Source organism: Protopterus annectens, chromosome 13.part0 (assembly GCF_019279795.1).
Source record: "Protopterus annectens isolate FY-2018-M chromosome 13.part0, PAN1.0, whole genome shotgun sequence".
NCBI classification, from domain to species: Eukaryota; Metazoa; Chordata; order Ceratodontiformes; family Protopteridae; genus Protopterus; species Protopterus annectens.
The window spans coordinates 20,276,938-20,295,540 of NC_056747.1; the positions used below are offsets into that span (position 1 = coordinate 20,276,938).

The 18,603-nt window shown below is 44.1% G+C and overlaps 1 protein-coding gene across 1 annotated transcript in view; it reads right to left on the bottom strand.

Annotated features, from left to right (window-relative positions):
- HDGFL2 (HDGF like 2) overlaps window positions 1-18,603 on the bottom strand; it is a 2,035,019-nt gene that overhangs the window by 1,758,395 nt on the left and 258,021 nt on the right. Inside the window, exon 3 of the mRNA XM_044090590.1 lies at window positions 16,629-16,767. Within this exon, the coding sequence (XP_043946525.1) occupies window positions 16,629-16,767 (139 nt within the window). The remainder of the gene's footprint in view (window positions 1-16,628; window positions 16,768-18,603) is intronic.

Sequence of the window (18,603 nt, forward strand, 5' to 3'; positions counted from 1 at the left end):
AGTTTAATCCGGAATCCCAGGGGCAACAGATGCAGGCCATCTGTGGCAAAGCATCATGGTCTGTCGACCATGTCATCCCAAGCAGACAGATACTGGATCCCCTTAGAATGACACCAAGCTTATCCAATTGCTGAAGTCACTCATTTTGTCCTTACACTGAGGTATCATTCTGGGTGATGGCAGAATGCTACTCAGGGCTAGGGTCATTCCTGCCTGGGCTACAAGATCGGAGAGCTATTCCAGGTCTCTTTTCATGTAGTCCAGGGAGGTACGTCTGGGGTCATTCACACCAACATGGACAATGACAGAGTTATATTTGTATTTGCTGTGGAGTGACCTGAGTGCGTGGGTTATGTGGCGGATCCCGGCACCCGACAGGCAGCTGACAGTAAGTTTCTCCTTGTTTAGCCTGGTGAGTGGGACATCATTGTGCCTGACTATAGAGTCACCTATGACTAGTATGTTGGGTAAGTTGTTTTGCCTTATTGGCACATTGAGTTTGTGGGCTAGGTGTCATTTGGGTTGTGTTGGGGGATGGAGGTTGCTTGCGTTTCAGCTTTGGAGGTCTCTGTTGCTTAGACAGATTATTATTGAGAGCCTCTGCAAATGTTTTTGTGTTTCTATGTGTGGATTTTGGTGTTTGGTAAGAGTAGCAGAAAGAAATAGTTATTTGTGCCCAGGAAAATATAGTTGGTTTGAATACAACCTTTCCCAGGACCCTGGGGTGAAAGGACACAAAGAGCTGATTGGACTTTCTAATGGCTTTGGTCTTGTCCAGATCGAATCTTAATTGTTTGTGGGCATCAAGAGAATGGAGTACTCTCTCAAGGTCATTTTGAGGAAAGGGGAAGAAGGTGGGTAAATGAACAGACTGATTGAGGGTCAGCTCATTGACCACTTTGTTCATGAGGGAAGGATTGGTACGAAGTGTCACCTTATCTTTGTGGAAGATTGTGTAGGGTGGGGATGCCATGAGTGCTTGTACTTCAAAGACCCTTCTGGCTGAGGTAAGAGCTACTAATAGGACAGTATTCCAGGTGCACGTCTGTAGAGAAGCAGAGGGTGCTGGTTCAAAGGGGCAATGATGAACTTCTCCAGTACATAGTTCAAGTCCCAAGGGATTGGAACAGGTTTCCTTGGTGTTCTGATGTGTAGAACCCCTTTCAGGAATGGTTCGACTTCCAGCCTGGAAATAAGGCTGAAATGGCAGATAAGTGGACTTTCACTGAAGAGTAAACAAGTCCTGACTTTAGGAGCGCGCGCACACACACACACACACACACACACACACACACACACACACACACACACACGTGCAACATCTGCTTGAAAGTGGTCCATTTGCCTTTGGAGACACCAACTCGAGGACGTTTTCCATTTCAAAACATAGGATCTCCTGGCAGTGGGTTTCCTGGCCTCCTGCAGAATGGATAGCACGTCCTCTGAGTACCGGTGCCTGAAGGGGATCAGTTTATTACCCACAGGGTTAAGCAGAACATTTCCATATTTGGGTGAATGAGAGATCCCATCTGTTGTACCAGCAGGTCCATCTTGTGAGGCAACTTGTGGTGACTGCCCTTGGCAAGAGACAGAAGGAGGGAACCAATGCTGCCTTGGGCCAATAGGGTGTCACCAGCAAGATTTTCGGCTTGTTCTTCTGGATTTTTAGAAGGACTTTCTGAATGAGTCGGAAGGGAATTAAGGCATAAAGGAATGGTTCCTTCCATGAAATCGAGAAGGCATCCACTTCTCCAGGCTAGTGGGGAGGAGACCCTGGAGAAGAACTGCTGCAATTGTCTGTTCTGGGGGGAGGCTAACAGATCTGTGGTGTGCCCCACTGGTGGACAATGTTTAAGAACACATCTCTGTGCAACATCCACTTGTGATGCTGAGAGAATGATCTACTGAGGGCATCTGCCTGATGGTTGTCCTGAGATGGAATGTAGACCGCCTGAAGTGTGATACTGTACTCGGTGGCTAGCACACATGTCTGCATAGCAAGCATGCAGAGTAGGTAGGACCTGCCCCCCCCCCACATCTCAGTTGTATTGTCTGTGAAGATTTGGAGGGGGGTATGGCTATATAAGAGGGAGGAAGGTCTATAGGGCTAGATATCTCCCTTACATTAATATATTTTTTTCTGGAGGGAGGGCTCCCATTGAGCCTGCACCTAGTGGCTTACCATCCTAGGTCTGAAGCAGATGTGTCCATGCACTGCACTGGTTTGGTGTATTGTAGGCCTGGATTCTGGTTTACTTCTTGGATTCACCACTTCAATTCTGTCTTCAGGCAGGGTAGGAAGGGTACCTGAAATTCCAGGGAGTGATTGTGTTGCAACCAGACATTTTTCAAGTACCACTGGCACTTCCTCATGTGCAGTTTGGCTAGGGATAGCATAACAAGTGTGGCTGCCATGAGGCCTAGAAGACAAAGGAACTGCCTGGCCGAAATGTGGCTGACCAGGAGTAGCTTGTGGAAGTAGTTGACTACTCTCTAGTAGATTTTGTCCTGAGGAAGGAAAGCTTTCATCAACTCTGTTCTTATCCTGCAGCCCTGGAAGGTTTTGTCTTGAGCTGGGGCGAAGGTGGATTTTCTCAGGTTGAGGGTGAACAAAGTTCTGAAGTAGAGACACAGTCAATAGTAAGTGGTTCATGAGAGTAATTTCCTCTTCTACTAGAATGAGGAGGTTGTCCAGGTAGGGGTAAAATGTGTATGCCTTTTGTTCTGCAGGAGGCTACTGCTGGGGCTAGACACTTTGTAAAGACCCTTGGTGCAGTAAATAAACCAAAGGGCAAAGCAGTAAACAGAAAGTGTGATGAGGGTCCAGCAAAATGCAAAAAACTTTCTATAGTCTGGATGAATGGGTATATGGAGGTATGCCACCTTCAGGTCCAAAGTGGCCATGTACGCCTTGGGTGGCAATAGTGGAAGAAGGGTTGGAAGGGATAACATCAATGAACGGATCTTCAGAAAAGGGTTTAGTGAGGACAAATCCAGGATGGGCCTCCAAGGGCCATTCTTTTTTGGTACTAGAAAGATTCTGGAGTAGAACCCTCCCCCTTCTTGGTCTAAGGGGACCCTTTCTATGTCCCTTGTGCATGTAGGTCTTGGATGATGTGGGGAATGAGATGTAGCTGTTTTCTGGGTGTGAAGGATGCCTTGTGGCAGAGACTTTTCCTGCCAGGTCATAAAGTGCCCCTTTTCCATTACTGCTAATACCAAGCAGTCTGAGGTGACTTTTTTCCCAGATGGGTAGACGGTGAGAGAGGCAGGAGGAGAGAGGAAGGTGACTTAGGCAGTCACTCGTTATTTCTATCTGGAAAGGGCTGCCTGGGGGTAGGTTGAGGAGGGGCTGCCCTTGGGGAAAGTGACCTTCTAGATCTTTTTCCTGTGCCTAGAGGAGGAGGAGGATGGGGTTGGAACCCTACTGAAAAATGTGGCCTTGGCAGGGTAGTTTCTGTAAAACTTGGGGATGGGTGAGACCAATAAATGTTTGAGGTCCTGAAGTTCTTTGCTTTTTTTCCTAGAAGCTTTTAAACAATTCAGCAGACTGTTTGCCAAACAGGAATTTGTTGTCCAGTGGTGCATCTAAGATTTTGCCTTTAAAGTCCTCAGGGAGGGGCTGAAGCCTGAGCCAGAAGTACCTGCACAGCACAGAGGCTGAAGCTACAAACCTAGCGGAAGCCTCAGCCGTATCATAGCTACACTTTATAGAGTGTCTGGCAACCAGTCATGCTAAAGACAGCTTAGATGCTACCTGAGATTTGTTGGCAGTCAGGCATGGAGGAAAGCAAGGGAGTTGCCTGAGAAACCAGGTCTAGGGCATATTTGACCATGTGGGTCTGATAACTGATTGCCCTGAAGGCCAGCGTGGAAGATGTGTACATCTTTTTCCCCAACCTGTCCATGACTTTGCTGTCCTTGTCTGATGGCAAAAGGGAGGAGGAAGGTATTTGTCTGGACTGTTTATCTGGGGCCACTGCAATGACTGCAGGATCTGCCATGGGTGGCTTAATGAGGTACTTGTGCTCATCAGGGACCTTGTAAAACCGGTCAGGTCTTTTGGGAGCTGAGCACTGTGATTCCGGGGTCTTGGAGGCTGATGCAAATGCATCCAGGTAAGCTGGAATAGCAGAGGGGAAGGTGACTCTACCGGAAGTAATTCAAAGTATCTCTTTTGAACCTCAGTCATCTGTGTGGCATCCCATTTGAAAAATTCCCTCATTTTGGAAACTGTTTCCCCAAAAGCAATATCTTCGGGGGGGGGGGGTCCCTCCAAGGAGTCCTCATCTGGGGAGTAGTAGACCAGAGGGGAGGCTAACTGGGATGTGCAAGCCAGAGATTCATCTGAGGAGGAAGAGGAGGAGTCTTCCTCCTGGGTTTGGGTGGGGGGGGGGTGGAATAAGCTGAGGATGGCCTAGGGCTGACAGCAGGCAAGGTAGCAGCAGTAGAGGCTGCAGGGGCCTAAGAGCCATAAAGGCCTGAACCAAGGACTGTGAAAAAGTTGCCAGTCTGGTTGGTCTTCAATGGGAGTAGACAAATCTTTAGTTTTTTGCTTCCTCTTAAGAGGAGTAGTCTTAGTGGTAGTTTGAGGAGAGGTAGGCCTAGTATCCGGCGTCTGGCCTGTGGGAGAATACTCCCATTTCCAGAACCGTGGGCGAGTGTCCAGCAAAGCCTGGTTCCCCCTCAACATCAGCTGAAGTCAATGTCAGAGCAACCTCTGAGGGCGTGCCAACCAGGGATTCTAAGATGGCTTCCACAAAAATGCCCGCCAAAATCACCGGTTCTTCCAGATGCACCTCAGCCCCTAGATTGGTAGCTGGCGGGACATCCGACATTCTAGGAGCAGAAGCAGTGGGCCTTACAACCTTGGCTTTCTTTTTAGGTGGCTCCACCACGACAGCCGACTCAGGTTCCATGCCTAGTTCTAAAACACTTTATCCATTTGTTTTTGAGGTAAAGTTTTAGGGCTGCCAGACAACTGCGAAGAGTTTTAGGTACGAACGATTGGAAAATACTGCAGGTCATATGGTCATGGGATTGGCCTTAATCAGAACAAAGTTCACACGAGTCCTTGAGCGGAATATGGCGGCCTCTTCCCCTTTCTAGCTGCCATCTGCCATCTAAATAACGGAGCAACAGCAACCAAAGTTCAAGTAACAGAAATAAATTCCCCAACGGGGTACTTCTCTAAAGACGTCTTCTAAAGTACAGAGCAAAGCGATCGCATTGAGGTTCGACTGTGGCAGAGAAGTTCTGAGGTCTGTGCATGCAGACATCGCATTTAAGGCCCAGAGCCAAACATTCTGGTCGCCTGAGGCAGTGGATCTTACAGTGAGAATACTGCAACATGAGAATAGAAGGACATCACCCTTCATGTGATCCTTACAAATAGGATGAATTATAAGCTGTAAATCCATCAGGAATGAAACAGCCGCAGCACAGATGAGGGAATCAAGGTTCAAATGTCTGAATCCTAAACTAAGCAAGGTTCTGAAGCGTTTAAGGCAAAATGCTTGGGAAAACATGTGCTGATGCAGTACAGGGATACAACTCTGGCTATGACCCAGGATCAACTAGTGGCTCCGACTGTTGACAGAGCCATCAGGGAAGGACAGGTGTTTCCACGATGAAAGAGAGCGGAAATAATATGAGGGCCATCCACTGATCTACTACCACACTACCTCACAAGAGGGCAGATGGCAAGAGCTTGTCCTACTAAGCCACTTCTGTGGTAGCTCTTACCGTAAGTGCACTGGAGTCTGCACCTGTACTGGGGAGGGGCAGGCAGGTCTACCCCACAAAAAAGAAGTTATGTCTTACCATAACGTTCCATCTGTGTTGTTGAGCTTCTTCCATTCATCACTGATGAGTTTGGTACCGAGCCCTTGGAATTGAGTCAGCCTATTGCCAAGCTCACGCCAGCCAAAAAACTCTTGAACTAAGATTCTACCCAGAATGCCCTTCTCCTGTTACCTCAGATCGAGTTTGCTCAAGTTAGACAAGTAAAGCAGAGGCCATGTCTACGCAGATACACTAAGACACCACTTAGACCCAAAGCATCCCCCAGGAGCCTTTGGCGGGGGAAGGAGGGTGGGATGTGATGAATGGAAAAAGATCAACAACACAGCTGGAACGTTATGTTAAGACATAACTTCTTTATCTGATGTTGGTTAATTTTCTTCCCATTCATCACTAATGGGACAGAATCCCAAGCTACCTTGAAGTCCATGGGCAGCCCTGATGGAAGACCTTTCCTGAGACCATTGAGCCAAAGGCAGCTCTCCCTCTGGAGACCACATCCAATTTGTAATGACTGATGAAAGCGTGGGGTTTAACCCAAGTGGCTGCTGCGCAAATGTCATCCATAGAAGCCCTGGAATAGAAAACTACAGAAGTTGCCACTGATCTAGTGGAATGGGCTTTAATCTGAGGCATAGGTTCTTTTGTGAGAGAGTAAATGAAGCGTATGCAGTCCCTTAGCCATTTCGATAATGTGACCTTGGAGACAGAATTTCCCATTCTAGGCCCAGAAAAGAAAATGAAAACTTGGTCAGACTCACGCATAGATTTGGTCCTAAGTAGAATCTCAGTTGTCTGTGTACACCCCTAGGGAATGTAGGCAGTGGACCCCTTTATTAGAAAAATTCGGGAACAATACTGGTAGGTCAATGGACTGGTTAATGGAAACATCAGAAACTTTGGGGAGAAAGGATGGATTCCTCCAGAGTGATACCGGATTCCTCCAGAGTGATACCAGATTCCTCCAGAGTGATACCAGATTCCTCCAGAGTGATACCAGATTCCTCCAGAGTGATACCAGATTCCTCCAGAGTGATACCAGATTCCTCCAGAGTGATACTCTGTCCTTGTGGAAGCCCAGATAGGGTCTTCTGATGCACAATGCCTGCAGTTCCCAATCCTGTCTGGCTGATGTAATGGCTACTAAGAACAAGGATTTCCAGGACAAGAATTTTAGGTCACACTTCGATGCAGGTTCATGGGAGGGTCCAGAATCCACAGCGGGTATACTATGTGAGGCTGAAGGAAGCGGAACCAAACTTGTCGAGGCCTGAAGTGGGTTATGAGGATCACTTTGCATCTCAACCACAGATATTTCTTTAAGAACTGTGGAATCAGTGGGATGGGGGATAAGCATAAAGGAGTGCCGTGAGCCAATCGTGAATCAGTGTGTCCATCTGAGACTCCCCTTCTGGGGGAAATAGGGCAAAATCGCTGCTGCACTTGTTGTTTGATGGAGAGACGAAAAGGTAGCAGCAAGGCTGGCCCCAACAGCTGAAGATTTCTTCTGCCACCTTGGGATTGAGGGACCACTTGTGAGGCAGGAGGATGCATCTGCTCAACTTATCCGCAATTACATTGGAGCTCCCCGGGATATGCTTTTCTATCAGAAAGCAGTTGGAAGCTATCGCCCACTGCAAATTCTCATGGCCTCACGACACAGGGGGTAGGACTTCATTCCTCCTTGCTTGTTGATATACCAGACTACTGACATATTGTCTGATTGAATTGCAATTGTCCCAGAAGGAAGAACCGGCTGAAATGCCTGCAACACTAACAGCACCGCTCTCGGTTCTAGAACGCTGACATGCAGGTTGGCCTCTAATGTGGACCATGCTCTTTGGACTTTCTTTCCCTGGAAATGGCTCCCCACCCAATCAGGGAAGCATCCGTGGTCACAATGGCCCAGGGCTGAGGAGACTGGAATGGATGGCTCCAAAGTTCTGTGTCTGGTCTCATCCACCAAAGAAGATCCTGCTTGCAGGAGCTGTTTATGTGTATCTGGAGACATAGGGGGTGATGGTTTAGGAACCACTGACAAAGAAGAAGCCATTGTAGAATACGCATGTGCAGTGTCACAAGAGGTACTATTGGGATCAAAGCTGTCATGGATCCTAGGGCCTGAAGAACCTCTCTTGCTGAGACTTTGGTTTGACAGATTATCGCCCAGAGCTGAAGCCTCAATCTCTGAAGTCTGTGAGGTGGGAGTGTCACTACACAGGGTTGGGTGCTGAAAATTGCTCCAATTAATTCTATCTGCTGCACAGGAGCAAGGTTTGACTTCTCTCAGTGCACTGTTCTCCCCAAAAATTTTCCCAGAGACAGTGTGTAATGCAGGGCTGTTACCAGAAGACGCTTGGTGGGGGGCAGTGAGGAGCCATTCGGGAGGTGACCGTGGGGACCCTTCATAATCACTGTAACCTGTGTCTTCTGTTAGAGACTCCTCAGGCGAGTCTATGTGCTTCCTCTTGCGCAATCTGTTTCGAGGATGCTCCTCAGTGGGGGCCTCTGAGGAGGACTCGGAAGAGTGGGTACCCTGACCAGGAGGTTCCTGCGGCTTCCCTTGCCTGCTGTCCCAGGGAGGTGACCCGTGGCAGCTGTAGCTCAGGGGGGCAAAAATCAGGGTTCCAATGATGGAATGCTTCCAGAAGCAAGTGCCCTCTCCATCGCATGGAAAGCAGGTCCGCCCGAAGAGGGATGGGAGTTCAGAACTGAGAAAAACAACGTCGGGACCGGGAGGGGGTCACACCCCGCTCCACCGAACCTGCTCATGTGGATGGAGCCTCAAGCAGGATCGGTGCAGACGAAACTATCGGCATCGAGGATGGAACCGAAAGAACACAAGGAACCATGCGCTGAACCGAGGAGCCAGTTGCCCAATCCCGAGATTGAAGAAGGCCTGGTTCCCTAGGAACAGAGGACCAAAAGGACAGACCCAGAACCTCAGTGAGGTCCACTAAAGGTGCTGAAGTGGTGGGTTTAGAGAAGGACGTCAGAGCAGAAGGCTTTGGAACTGGAATGGTCAAAGGAAGAGAATATGATGGAGTCAGTGGAAAAAACTATCCAAGTCCTGGAGATGGATGGGTCTTAGAAGGTGTGGGTATCCCCCTGGCTGCCAACAGCTGGTCCACAAGATGCACCACATAGAGTTGTGACAGCCTCCTGGTGGATCTAGTAGATAGTCCGGACGGTGAGTCAGGTCAATCAATGAACGGGCTTATACACTTGGCCCAGGAACAGATCTATACATGGAGAGCATCGGGTCCATGGTATAAGATCTGATGGCACTGGTGTTTCAAGTTTAGAGACCAGAATCAATGGAGTCAAATCCAGTTTTGTTGAAATAGAGCTCTGTACCGAAGGGGCACTTGAAGCTAAAGCGGGAGGTTCCAACATCATAGCAGAGATGGGCATCGAAGGCATGCACTGTGCGATGTGGCCACAAGTGCCGAAGTCGTAGTAGGCATGGTGAGGCCTACAGTCGGTGCCAGAGGCAGTATCTGAGCCGAAGCTGGCACCGACATCGTAACTGTCAAAGTACTCAGAGTGGACAAGGACGTTGCTGACGAGGCAAATTTATACTCAGAGGATAACTTTTGAACTTTGGGTTTCACAGACTTACCCTGATCACTCGTGGTTGATGAGGGAACCGAATGGGACCTTTTTTATCTTTCGTAGAAGGGGTTGAGACCTCCATCGCAGAAATGGCCTCTGAAAAGGGAGACTAAATAACCCTTTCAGAATGAATTTATTTTTGTGCTCATTCAGAGTGCATTGACTGAAACTGACAAATGTCACAGGGTGGTTGCACCAAAAGATGGGGCACCCCCAAAAAATATACACAATCATCGTGACAGTTACTATTTGGCAGCTTGCCATTACATGAAGTACAGGGCTTGAAACCCGATGTACCCTTACTATCTGACATCTTGAAAAGGGAAAACAGTCTAACACATCAGAAAAGTACAGTTGTGTAACTACCATAAATGTAGATGCCAGAGTGTATTCACTGTTGCAGTCATTACTCTTGGGTTATCCAGCTGGCAGGCTACCCTCAGTCTGCCAGAATTCCAAAGTCTAGGTCCGGCGTCGGTTGCTGTCGCCTCTTCCCTGACGTCAGTGCGCCAGGGGTATAAAAGATGCAGCCGACGCCATTTTCTTCAGTTTTTCTTGCCCCAGATGTCAGGTGCCCCAAATAGTTAGGCTGAAAAATATACCAATAAGAAATGCATGCACAAAAATAAAATTTCCTTCATCTACAAGCAAATACACCAAAAAGGTTGTATAGGATAGAGAAGTGCAGATAAGTCCCAGCAAAGAGAAGGGGGATGGAGGGTGGGTAACCTGGACTGCAACAGTGAATACACTTCGAACATCTACATTTATGGTAGGTACACAACTGTACTATGTTCGTGTTTCAGTGTTGCAGTCATTACTCTTGGGTAGAATCCCAATGCGGAGGATGGGTGGCTGGGCTAAATAGGATTAGGAGAGGCTATGAGGCCCTGCAGAACTGCAGTGGCGAAGCCTGCTCTGGACTTAGAGAGGCAAGTGGTAGTGCTTTGTAAAGGTGTGAAAACACAAACACCTGGAGTGGTATTCTACAGCAGGAGTTAATTGAAAGGGAACATCTTGTGTATGCTCCAAACCTGGCTGTGAGAAAGAAGTGAAGACCTCCAACAATAACGGTGCAATCCTACCAGCAAAATGAGTTGATTTTGACAAAGCTGTGGCAGATGGACAAAGTACTAAAAGATGGAAACAGCACAGTGTTTGTGGAAAATGACTACTCACTGTACACCAGGCAGAAGAGGAGTAAATTTATTCCAGCAATCTGAACTTCTACAGGCACATGTGACATTCAGGCTGCTGTAGCCAGCTATCTTCAGAATACGTCTCCTGGAGCGGCAAAGTCATTTTTTGATGCAGACCATGTTAAGAAGGAACTACAAAAGTTCGTCCCAACAAAAACGGAGATATCAAACAGAAGGAGACTCTGTTCCTTATCCTCCTGATAACAAAGCTCAGACAGATTATGCCAGTGAAAACTTTTCCAACATTCCAAATGAAAATTCTTGAGAGGCAGAGAAAAGCACAGGAGTTGACTAGAAGAACCAGGAAAACACTGGAAAAGGAACCAGAGACTGGAGTTGAGAGATGGAAAGCAACCTGAAGAAAACCAGAAATTCACAAATTAATGAATACATGTGAGACTACAAAGCATCAACCACATTTGTGAAAAACATCTAAACAAGCAAACATGGAAATATTTTACTTTTTTGGCTTTGTTAAACTTTTTGAGGGACTCCAAAGCATATGCCCCATTTTATATCATTAATGTTTAGAAGAACATTAAGAAGAGGGGGAAGAGGAAGGAAAGAGGTAACCAATTAAAACAACATTTGTTCTTAACAGTATTTTTATAAAACATGACATAAGCTGCATGTTGTATAGTAAATCATTTTCAGTTATGTTTGTTTTATGGGGCTACTAAAGTAAACATGTGCCATTTTTCCTTCTTTCCTTCTTCCTGTTTAGTTTGAAGAAATGTAGGCAATGCAATGTAAAAAAAAGAAAAGAAAGCCTTGACAAAAACATGTTTAAGATAATAGGCTGTGAACTTTGGTTATTAAGGTGAATGATGGGTTGTAGAACTACATACATCATGATACAAGTAAAACTGATATGCTTTTTCTAACTTTTGCACATGGGATAACTGGATTAAGGCCCTTGACTTCATCTAACAAGTTTTAAGTGGAAACAAATTAAAGAATACTGAATGTAATGAACAGTTTTCCTTCGGCAAATACATTTTCACAGTGCAACATGAAAAGTTTGTAGCTGAAGGCAACTGTGTATCTGGCTGTCATGCTTCTATTGAGATAAACGGATAAAAAGGCAATAAAAACAGAATACTTTTTTCTTTCAATGGCATAAAGATATTTTCTGAAAGCATTCAGGTTCTTTTCTACATATGGGAGAGGAATACAGATAAGACAAAAACAGTTTAAGTAGAAGCATAAGCTGCACCACGCGTCTAAGGGGTCTATATTGTTTCATCGAAAGACATTTCCATCAAACATCTCTTCATCAATATAACACCGTTGAAATTCGCTTCCATGCATTGCGGAATTTCTCCCAGGTCAATGAAACAATTGCCCAGTAGCACAAGTGAACACACACCACACTAATTCATACCTACCCAAGTGGGGGGCTTTGCCCCCACACCTCTCTAACTATATACACCAACTCCAAGATCGCACTACAGTGGAGAAAAGAGCTAAGTTGTGAAATTGGCCAACTACTTCCTCACCCTTGGAAAAATTCCTTGATTCGCAAAAGTGAATTTCAATTGTTTGGCGTCGATGGAAAGGTGTTGAAAACAAATATATTTCAATGTAATAATCCAGTCCTGTCTTAGCACGGATAAACTTAGTTATAGGTCAATTAAAGCCTGTGAGTGTAGCTGTCAATCTAGTGCAATTGTTCTTATTAGAAGGGTTAAACTTAATTACCTGAAGATGTACTTAGTTTTGTGTCTTTATATTAAGTTAGCAGGTTAGTTAGCAGGTTAAAGGGATGTTCTGGGGGGTGCTTTTTTTAAGGGTTTTCATTATTACAAAAAGTTTTATAAGATGCGACATCAGTTCAAATGGATATGACAAGAAACAACTGTATAAAAGATCAACCTGCCAAACGTTACTATATGCATGCAACACAAAAGCTAAAACAACACAGTTTTTAAAAAGCTGTTATATAACAGGCGGGAATAAATCTTCTTATAATGGCAACACATTCCATACTATATTTCAACATGAATGGTCTCACAAGTATACACAAAAAAAGAGTAGCAAATTATATTAAGAAATGCAGAGTGCAAATAGCTATACTACAGGAAAACATGTTTGGAAAGAAATAAGCATGTGAATTTGATAAAGATAGGATTTCAGGATAGTTATTCAGCAGAATATCTGGGACTAAGGAAAAGGGAAGTACTGACATGAATTGATACAGGAGCTCTAATACTGATATAAGAGGAATAAAGTTAACAATGGTAGATTTGTAGTTCTAAGGGGCTACTGTCAAGGGAGGAGGATTACATTGGCATGTATTTACATTCCACATAAAATTGCTATAATGCAGTTTAAAAAAATTCTGGGAGAAATAATCAGCTTTCAGCAGGGAATACTGCTTATAGGTGGGGACTAGACTTAGATTTGCAACAGTGATGATGTATCTGTGGGACCTAAAAAGGAAAATACAACAAAAAGGTAGATTTTTGAAGACATTTATGAAAATATTTGCCAAGGAAGATGTGAATTTGGCAGTAGGAGCTCAGGGAGAACAAGCATACTCTTCCCCAAGGTACAAAAACTGGGCCTGGCTACACAGAAATTACATTTCATGGGAACATATGGAAACACATGGGAAACTCTTTGCAGTAGGACAATGCCATCCAAAAAAAGAAGCTGAGGAAGGTCAAAGGGTAGTTTATTGATAAAGACTGAATAGGAATAGAGCCAGGATTCAGTCTTGAGGGACACCTTTTTGCGAGAATGAGGAAGGGGGGAAGAGACAGGAGTGGGTTTTTATGAAGAAGTGGGAATTTGACAGAAAATTGTTAAACCAGGGAATATATTCACCTTAGAAGAAACCAGGACCACAGTGGACCTCTACTTGAAAGTAACCAAAATTTAATGTCCAAGTACTGCTTTTCTACACTTAGTCCAAAGCTGCAGGAAACTCTTCCCATCTCAAAGAAATGACCTCTAAACATCATTTCAGACTGAGATAAAAGTGCATCTTTTAAACCATTCTAAAAGCAAATGACATCATTCCGAACTCACACCATCATCGTTCATCAGTTTACATCATATTCTCACATATAACATTAAGCTGTAACTTTTATCACCTACTCTAACGGCTAACCTTCAACTCATCCATAACAACCATCCTTCCCAGATTCTTTTCTCCTCACCTCATTTATAAAAATACATTTTTGTACATAATGCGTGTGTGTGTAAATCTGAATACATCATCTTCTTCTTTCGGCTGTTCCCGTTAGGGGCCGCCACAGCAGATCACCTGTTCCCATTTCTTCCTGTCCTCTGCGTCTTGCTCTGTCACACCAATCACCAGCATGTCCTCTCTCACCACATCCATAAACCTTATCATAGGCCTTCCTCTTTCCCTTTTACCTGGCAGCTCTATCCTTAGCATCTTTTTCCCAATATACTCTGCATCCCTCCTCAGCACATGTCCAAACCAACGTAATCTTGCCTCTCTGGCTTTGTCTCCAAACCTTCCAACCTGGGCTGACCCTCTAATATACTTATTCCTAATCCTGTCCACCCTCGTCACACCCAGTGCAAATCTTAACATCTTTAACTCTGCCACATCCAGCTCTAACTCCTGCCTTTTTGTCAGTGGCACTGTCTCCAACCCATATAACATAGCTGGGTCTCATTACCCTCTTGAAGACCTTCCCTTTCACTCAGTCTGTCACAAATCACTCTTCTCCATCCACTCCATCCTGCCTGTACTCTCTTCTTCACATACAAATAAATAAATATGTAGTACAATATGCAGGAGTGCAATAATCTGTTTCATACAGCCATGTAAGTGTGTTACTGAACTGTATTACATTTCCAGTTTAAATTAACTCCACTGTAACTACATTTACTTCACTGTAAGATCTGACATACTTTGTTTTGATACTTCTGGTACTTCCATACTGAGAATGAAATTGGTCCAATGAGATCAGAGCTCTAACAATAGTTAAATTCAAATAAACAAGCTGAAAGGCTATGAATACTGTTCCAGGCATCATCCTAAAAACAATATAAAAAATTAATTTCAAAAAGTACACCTAAGAAAAGCTATGAATGGGCCTGTGACGACCCGCCACTGGACCAGTAATCAAGGTGGCATCTGTGGGGGGATTCTCAATGGGAGGATAACAAATACAAATACAGTATTTCCAGATGCAGCCCTCTGCATCAAGTGCAATTTCCCTTAAGAGCACACAGACACCACAGTCAGTCTGGGTCCGATTTCTTTCTCTTCCTCCAAACTTCCCACTGGCACAGCTATCAAGTTCAGATCTCAACTGAGTGACCAAGCCAAAACCTCCAGCACCCTCTCTGTCTAACCACTGTTTCATGCCCAAGTAGCTGACAAACAGACACTCTGAGGTTTGATTTACACACACACACACACACACACCTGGGAAAGGCTGGCACAGGTTTACTAGCTGTGCCCCCTTCTGCCCAGACTAGAATATAGTTATTACTGTGACCAGTCAACTCCTCATCAGCTACTTTAATGCCCTTAAAGGGTGTCCAATGTTACTGTGTAATATTAGTACTGCTATAAATGGTAGTCTGACCAAGAGCAAGGCTATTAGGAGTAGCCCATACAGTGTCACCAAATTAATATGCAAGTACTCTCAAAACTTAAACACCTCTATAGAGATCAGCCACAATGAAAGGCTTAAATATATTTAATAATAAATAAAAGAACAAGACAACACTAAATATACATTCACAGCAACAGAGTTCAAAACCACAGGAAATATTTAACATAATACTGCAGTACAGGCTCACACAAATAAAGAAAAACAATCTAAACTAAGCTAAGCTTCACCACATTTCTGACTGAATCTGGCAGAATTCACTGTTCCCTAGAAACTTACTTCATATAGAGTAAAGGCAGATGATGTGGTGAATGGTTGTTGTCAGGTCCAAGACAGAATGCAGAATGCTCTGTCCCACTGAGAGACTTTTCAAAATAATATCTAAAATATTACTGCTGGGATAGCTTGCAGAAATCACTTCTTGTCATCTCACTTCTAGTTTCCAGGCAAAACCCCCAGTGCTGAAGTTTGCAATATTTAGCATCTACCTGTAAAAATACACAGAGACAGGGCTTTCACTTGGATCTTTGGCAAGTGCTGGAAGTCATAGAAAAATTGCATTCCTTCATGCTTCCAAAGTTCACCCCAAAGACAATACAGAAAGCTTCCTAATACAAATTTACTGTCTCTGGCTGCATTAAAGTACCTTTATGGCCTAGCCTATAAAGTCATTTAATTTCGGAATTTTTTTTAAAGTTTGTTGTACTGAGATTAACCCTCCAGTTTCCTCTATTAAAATAGATACATTTAAACAGTTACAGTAGTGCATGTACATTTCTGTTTTCTTCCAGTAGGACACACTGTGGTTACATTTTAAACACAAGCACTTTACAAATACCTTTTCAACACAAACATCTGTACAAAGCAGTTTGATATACACATGACATACAGTTCTTAATATATTTGTAACACAAGCATCTTATATGACATGCAGTGCTAATACATTTATAACACCAGCATATTGTATAAATTAGTTTGATATTCACAAATGACATATAATTATTTACAAAATTCCAGCTAGCTGTGCTGGCATCACCTTCCTTTCATCACAGGACCAAGAACTTTTCCTTGATTCTCAAGGTGAAAAAAATAACAGCATCAGTGGCCTTGCCAAAAGAGATTTAATTGGTTTGCAAAGTTTTGCAGTGTATATTTAAGGAAAATCCAAAAGTACTACAGGATAACCTTTGAAAAAACACTTACCCACTTGAATACTCACAACCAAAGTTTAAATCAAACAAAATGCAAAAACTCCACTGATAATATTTAAAAGCAGTGTAAATTGGAACCATCACATAGCAAATATAACCACAGTTTACTTCTCTAATGAAAACCTGTTATTTCACATATCCTAGTTATTGATTTCAAACCTGCATCTGTTAAGCTAAACATTTTGCATGCATATACTTACTGGTGGCAGACTGTAATCATCATGAGGTTTGTTCTTAATTTCCCATAACCCCTCATTAAAGCCTTTCCTCTTGTTAGGTTTGCCATACTTGTCAAGGAATTTCTCATACGGAAATAAATCCTTTTCAGGCAGTACAGCTCTGAAAACACACATAAATATATGAACATTAATGTCATTTCTTAGAGAAGTCATACTGAAAGCAATATCAAAATACCAACTTAGCTACAAGACTGAGTTATATGACTGCATGACCTATGCATGAAGCAGCAGACAATCACGGTATTCAGTACACTTAAACCGGTCAAAGATTCTACCTCTATTCTATTCCAATCTTCCTCATCATTCCTTCAACTATCCCCTGGCTTTTCCCCCACCCATTCCAGTAGTCAGATCCATAGGTCCAACACCCTGCAGTGTGTGTCCCCTGTTATTTGTGCTGTGTAGGATACTCCCATCAAATCTCCCTTGTAAGAACACTGTGCATTGACCAAGCCCCTGACCCCTTTCAAGACTTAGTTCCAGTATCTCCCCATCCCACACATCATGCCACTTGCTGTTCACTGACAGTTTTCAAGCTACAGGCTGCTGCTTGACATCACCTTCTTTGTACGGCCCCTAGAAAGTACAGTTGTGTACACTTACCATAAATGTAGATGTTCGAGTGTATTCACTGTTGCAGTCATTACATTTGGGTAATCTGCTGGCAGGTTCTTGGGTCCTGCGTCGGTTGCTGTCCCTTCTTCCATGACGTCAGGTCATCAGGGGTATAAAACATGCAGCCGACACCATTACATCAGTTTTTCTTGCCCCAGATGTCAGGTGCCCCCCCAAATGGGGAGCAACATATATATATGTATATAATTTAAAACACAAAAAATATCCCTCCAAACAAAAGCAAATACACCAAAAAGGGTTTTAAGCATAGTAAAAGAAAGTAGAGGTATAGTAAGAGAAAAACAGGGGGCTGGAGGGTGGGTAACCAGGACTGCAACAGTGAATACATTCGAACATCTACATTTATGGTAAGTGTACACAACTGTACTATGTTCTTCGTGTTTCACCGTTGCAGTCATTACATTTTGGTAGACTCCCAAAGCTATGGTTGGGAGGATGGATTTATACAGCATTAGGAGCAGCTATAAGGCCCTGCAGGACAGCAGTAGCAAAGCCAGCTCTGGATTTAGAGAAGAGAGATAAATGGTAATGTTTGGTGAATGTATGAACTGAGCTCCAGGTAGCAGCTTCTAGAATGTCTCTGGTAGGAACCCCTCTGAGAGAGGCTGCAGAAGTAGATGCAGCCCTGGTGGAATGAGATCTGATCCCCTTGGGGATAGGTTTACCATAGGGCATATAGCAGAAATTAATACACTGGCTTATCCATTTGGAAATAGTCTGCTTTGAAATAGCCTTTCCCTCTGCCCCTGCAGCAAATGCCACCAATAGTTGTTCAGATTTTCCTAGAGATTTTGTCATGCTTAAGTAAAATCTAAGTTGTCTGTGTGCATCCAATGAATGCAGAATCCGCTCACCCTTGTTCTGTGGATTGGGAAAGAAAATTGACAGATGAATTGTCTGATTAAGAGCCACACTGGATACCACCTTAGGCTTGAAAGATGGACTGGTCCTGACAGACACCCTGTCCGCATGAAAAATAATGAAAGGCTAAACTGCTATAACAGCCTCTAATTCAAAAATCCTTCTAGCTGAAGTGACTGCTAAAAGGAAAGCTGTTTTCCAGGAGAGAAATTTTAGGTCTGCAGTAGCAGCTGGCTCAAAAAGAGGGAGGGTGAATTTTTCCAAAACAAAATTGAGGTCTCATGCAGGGGTTGGTGCTCTCCAGGGAGGTGTTAAGTTTTTGGCCCCTCTGAGATACTGCTTTAGCAGAGGATGAGAGAAGAGGGGAGGTTCTGTGTTGTAATGAGCTGAAATGGCAGAGGCATGGATTTTTATGGAAGAAAAAGATAGCCCCTTGTGA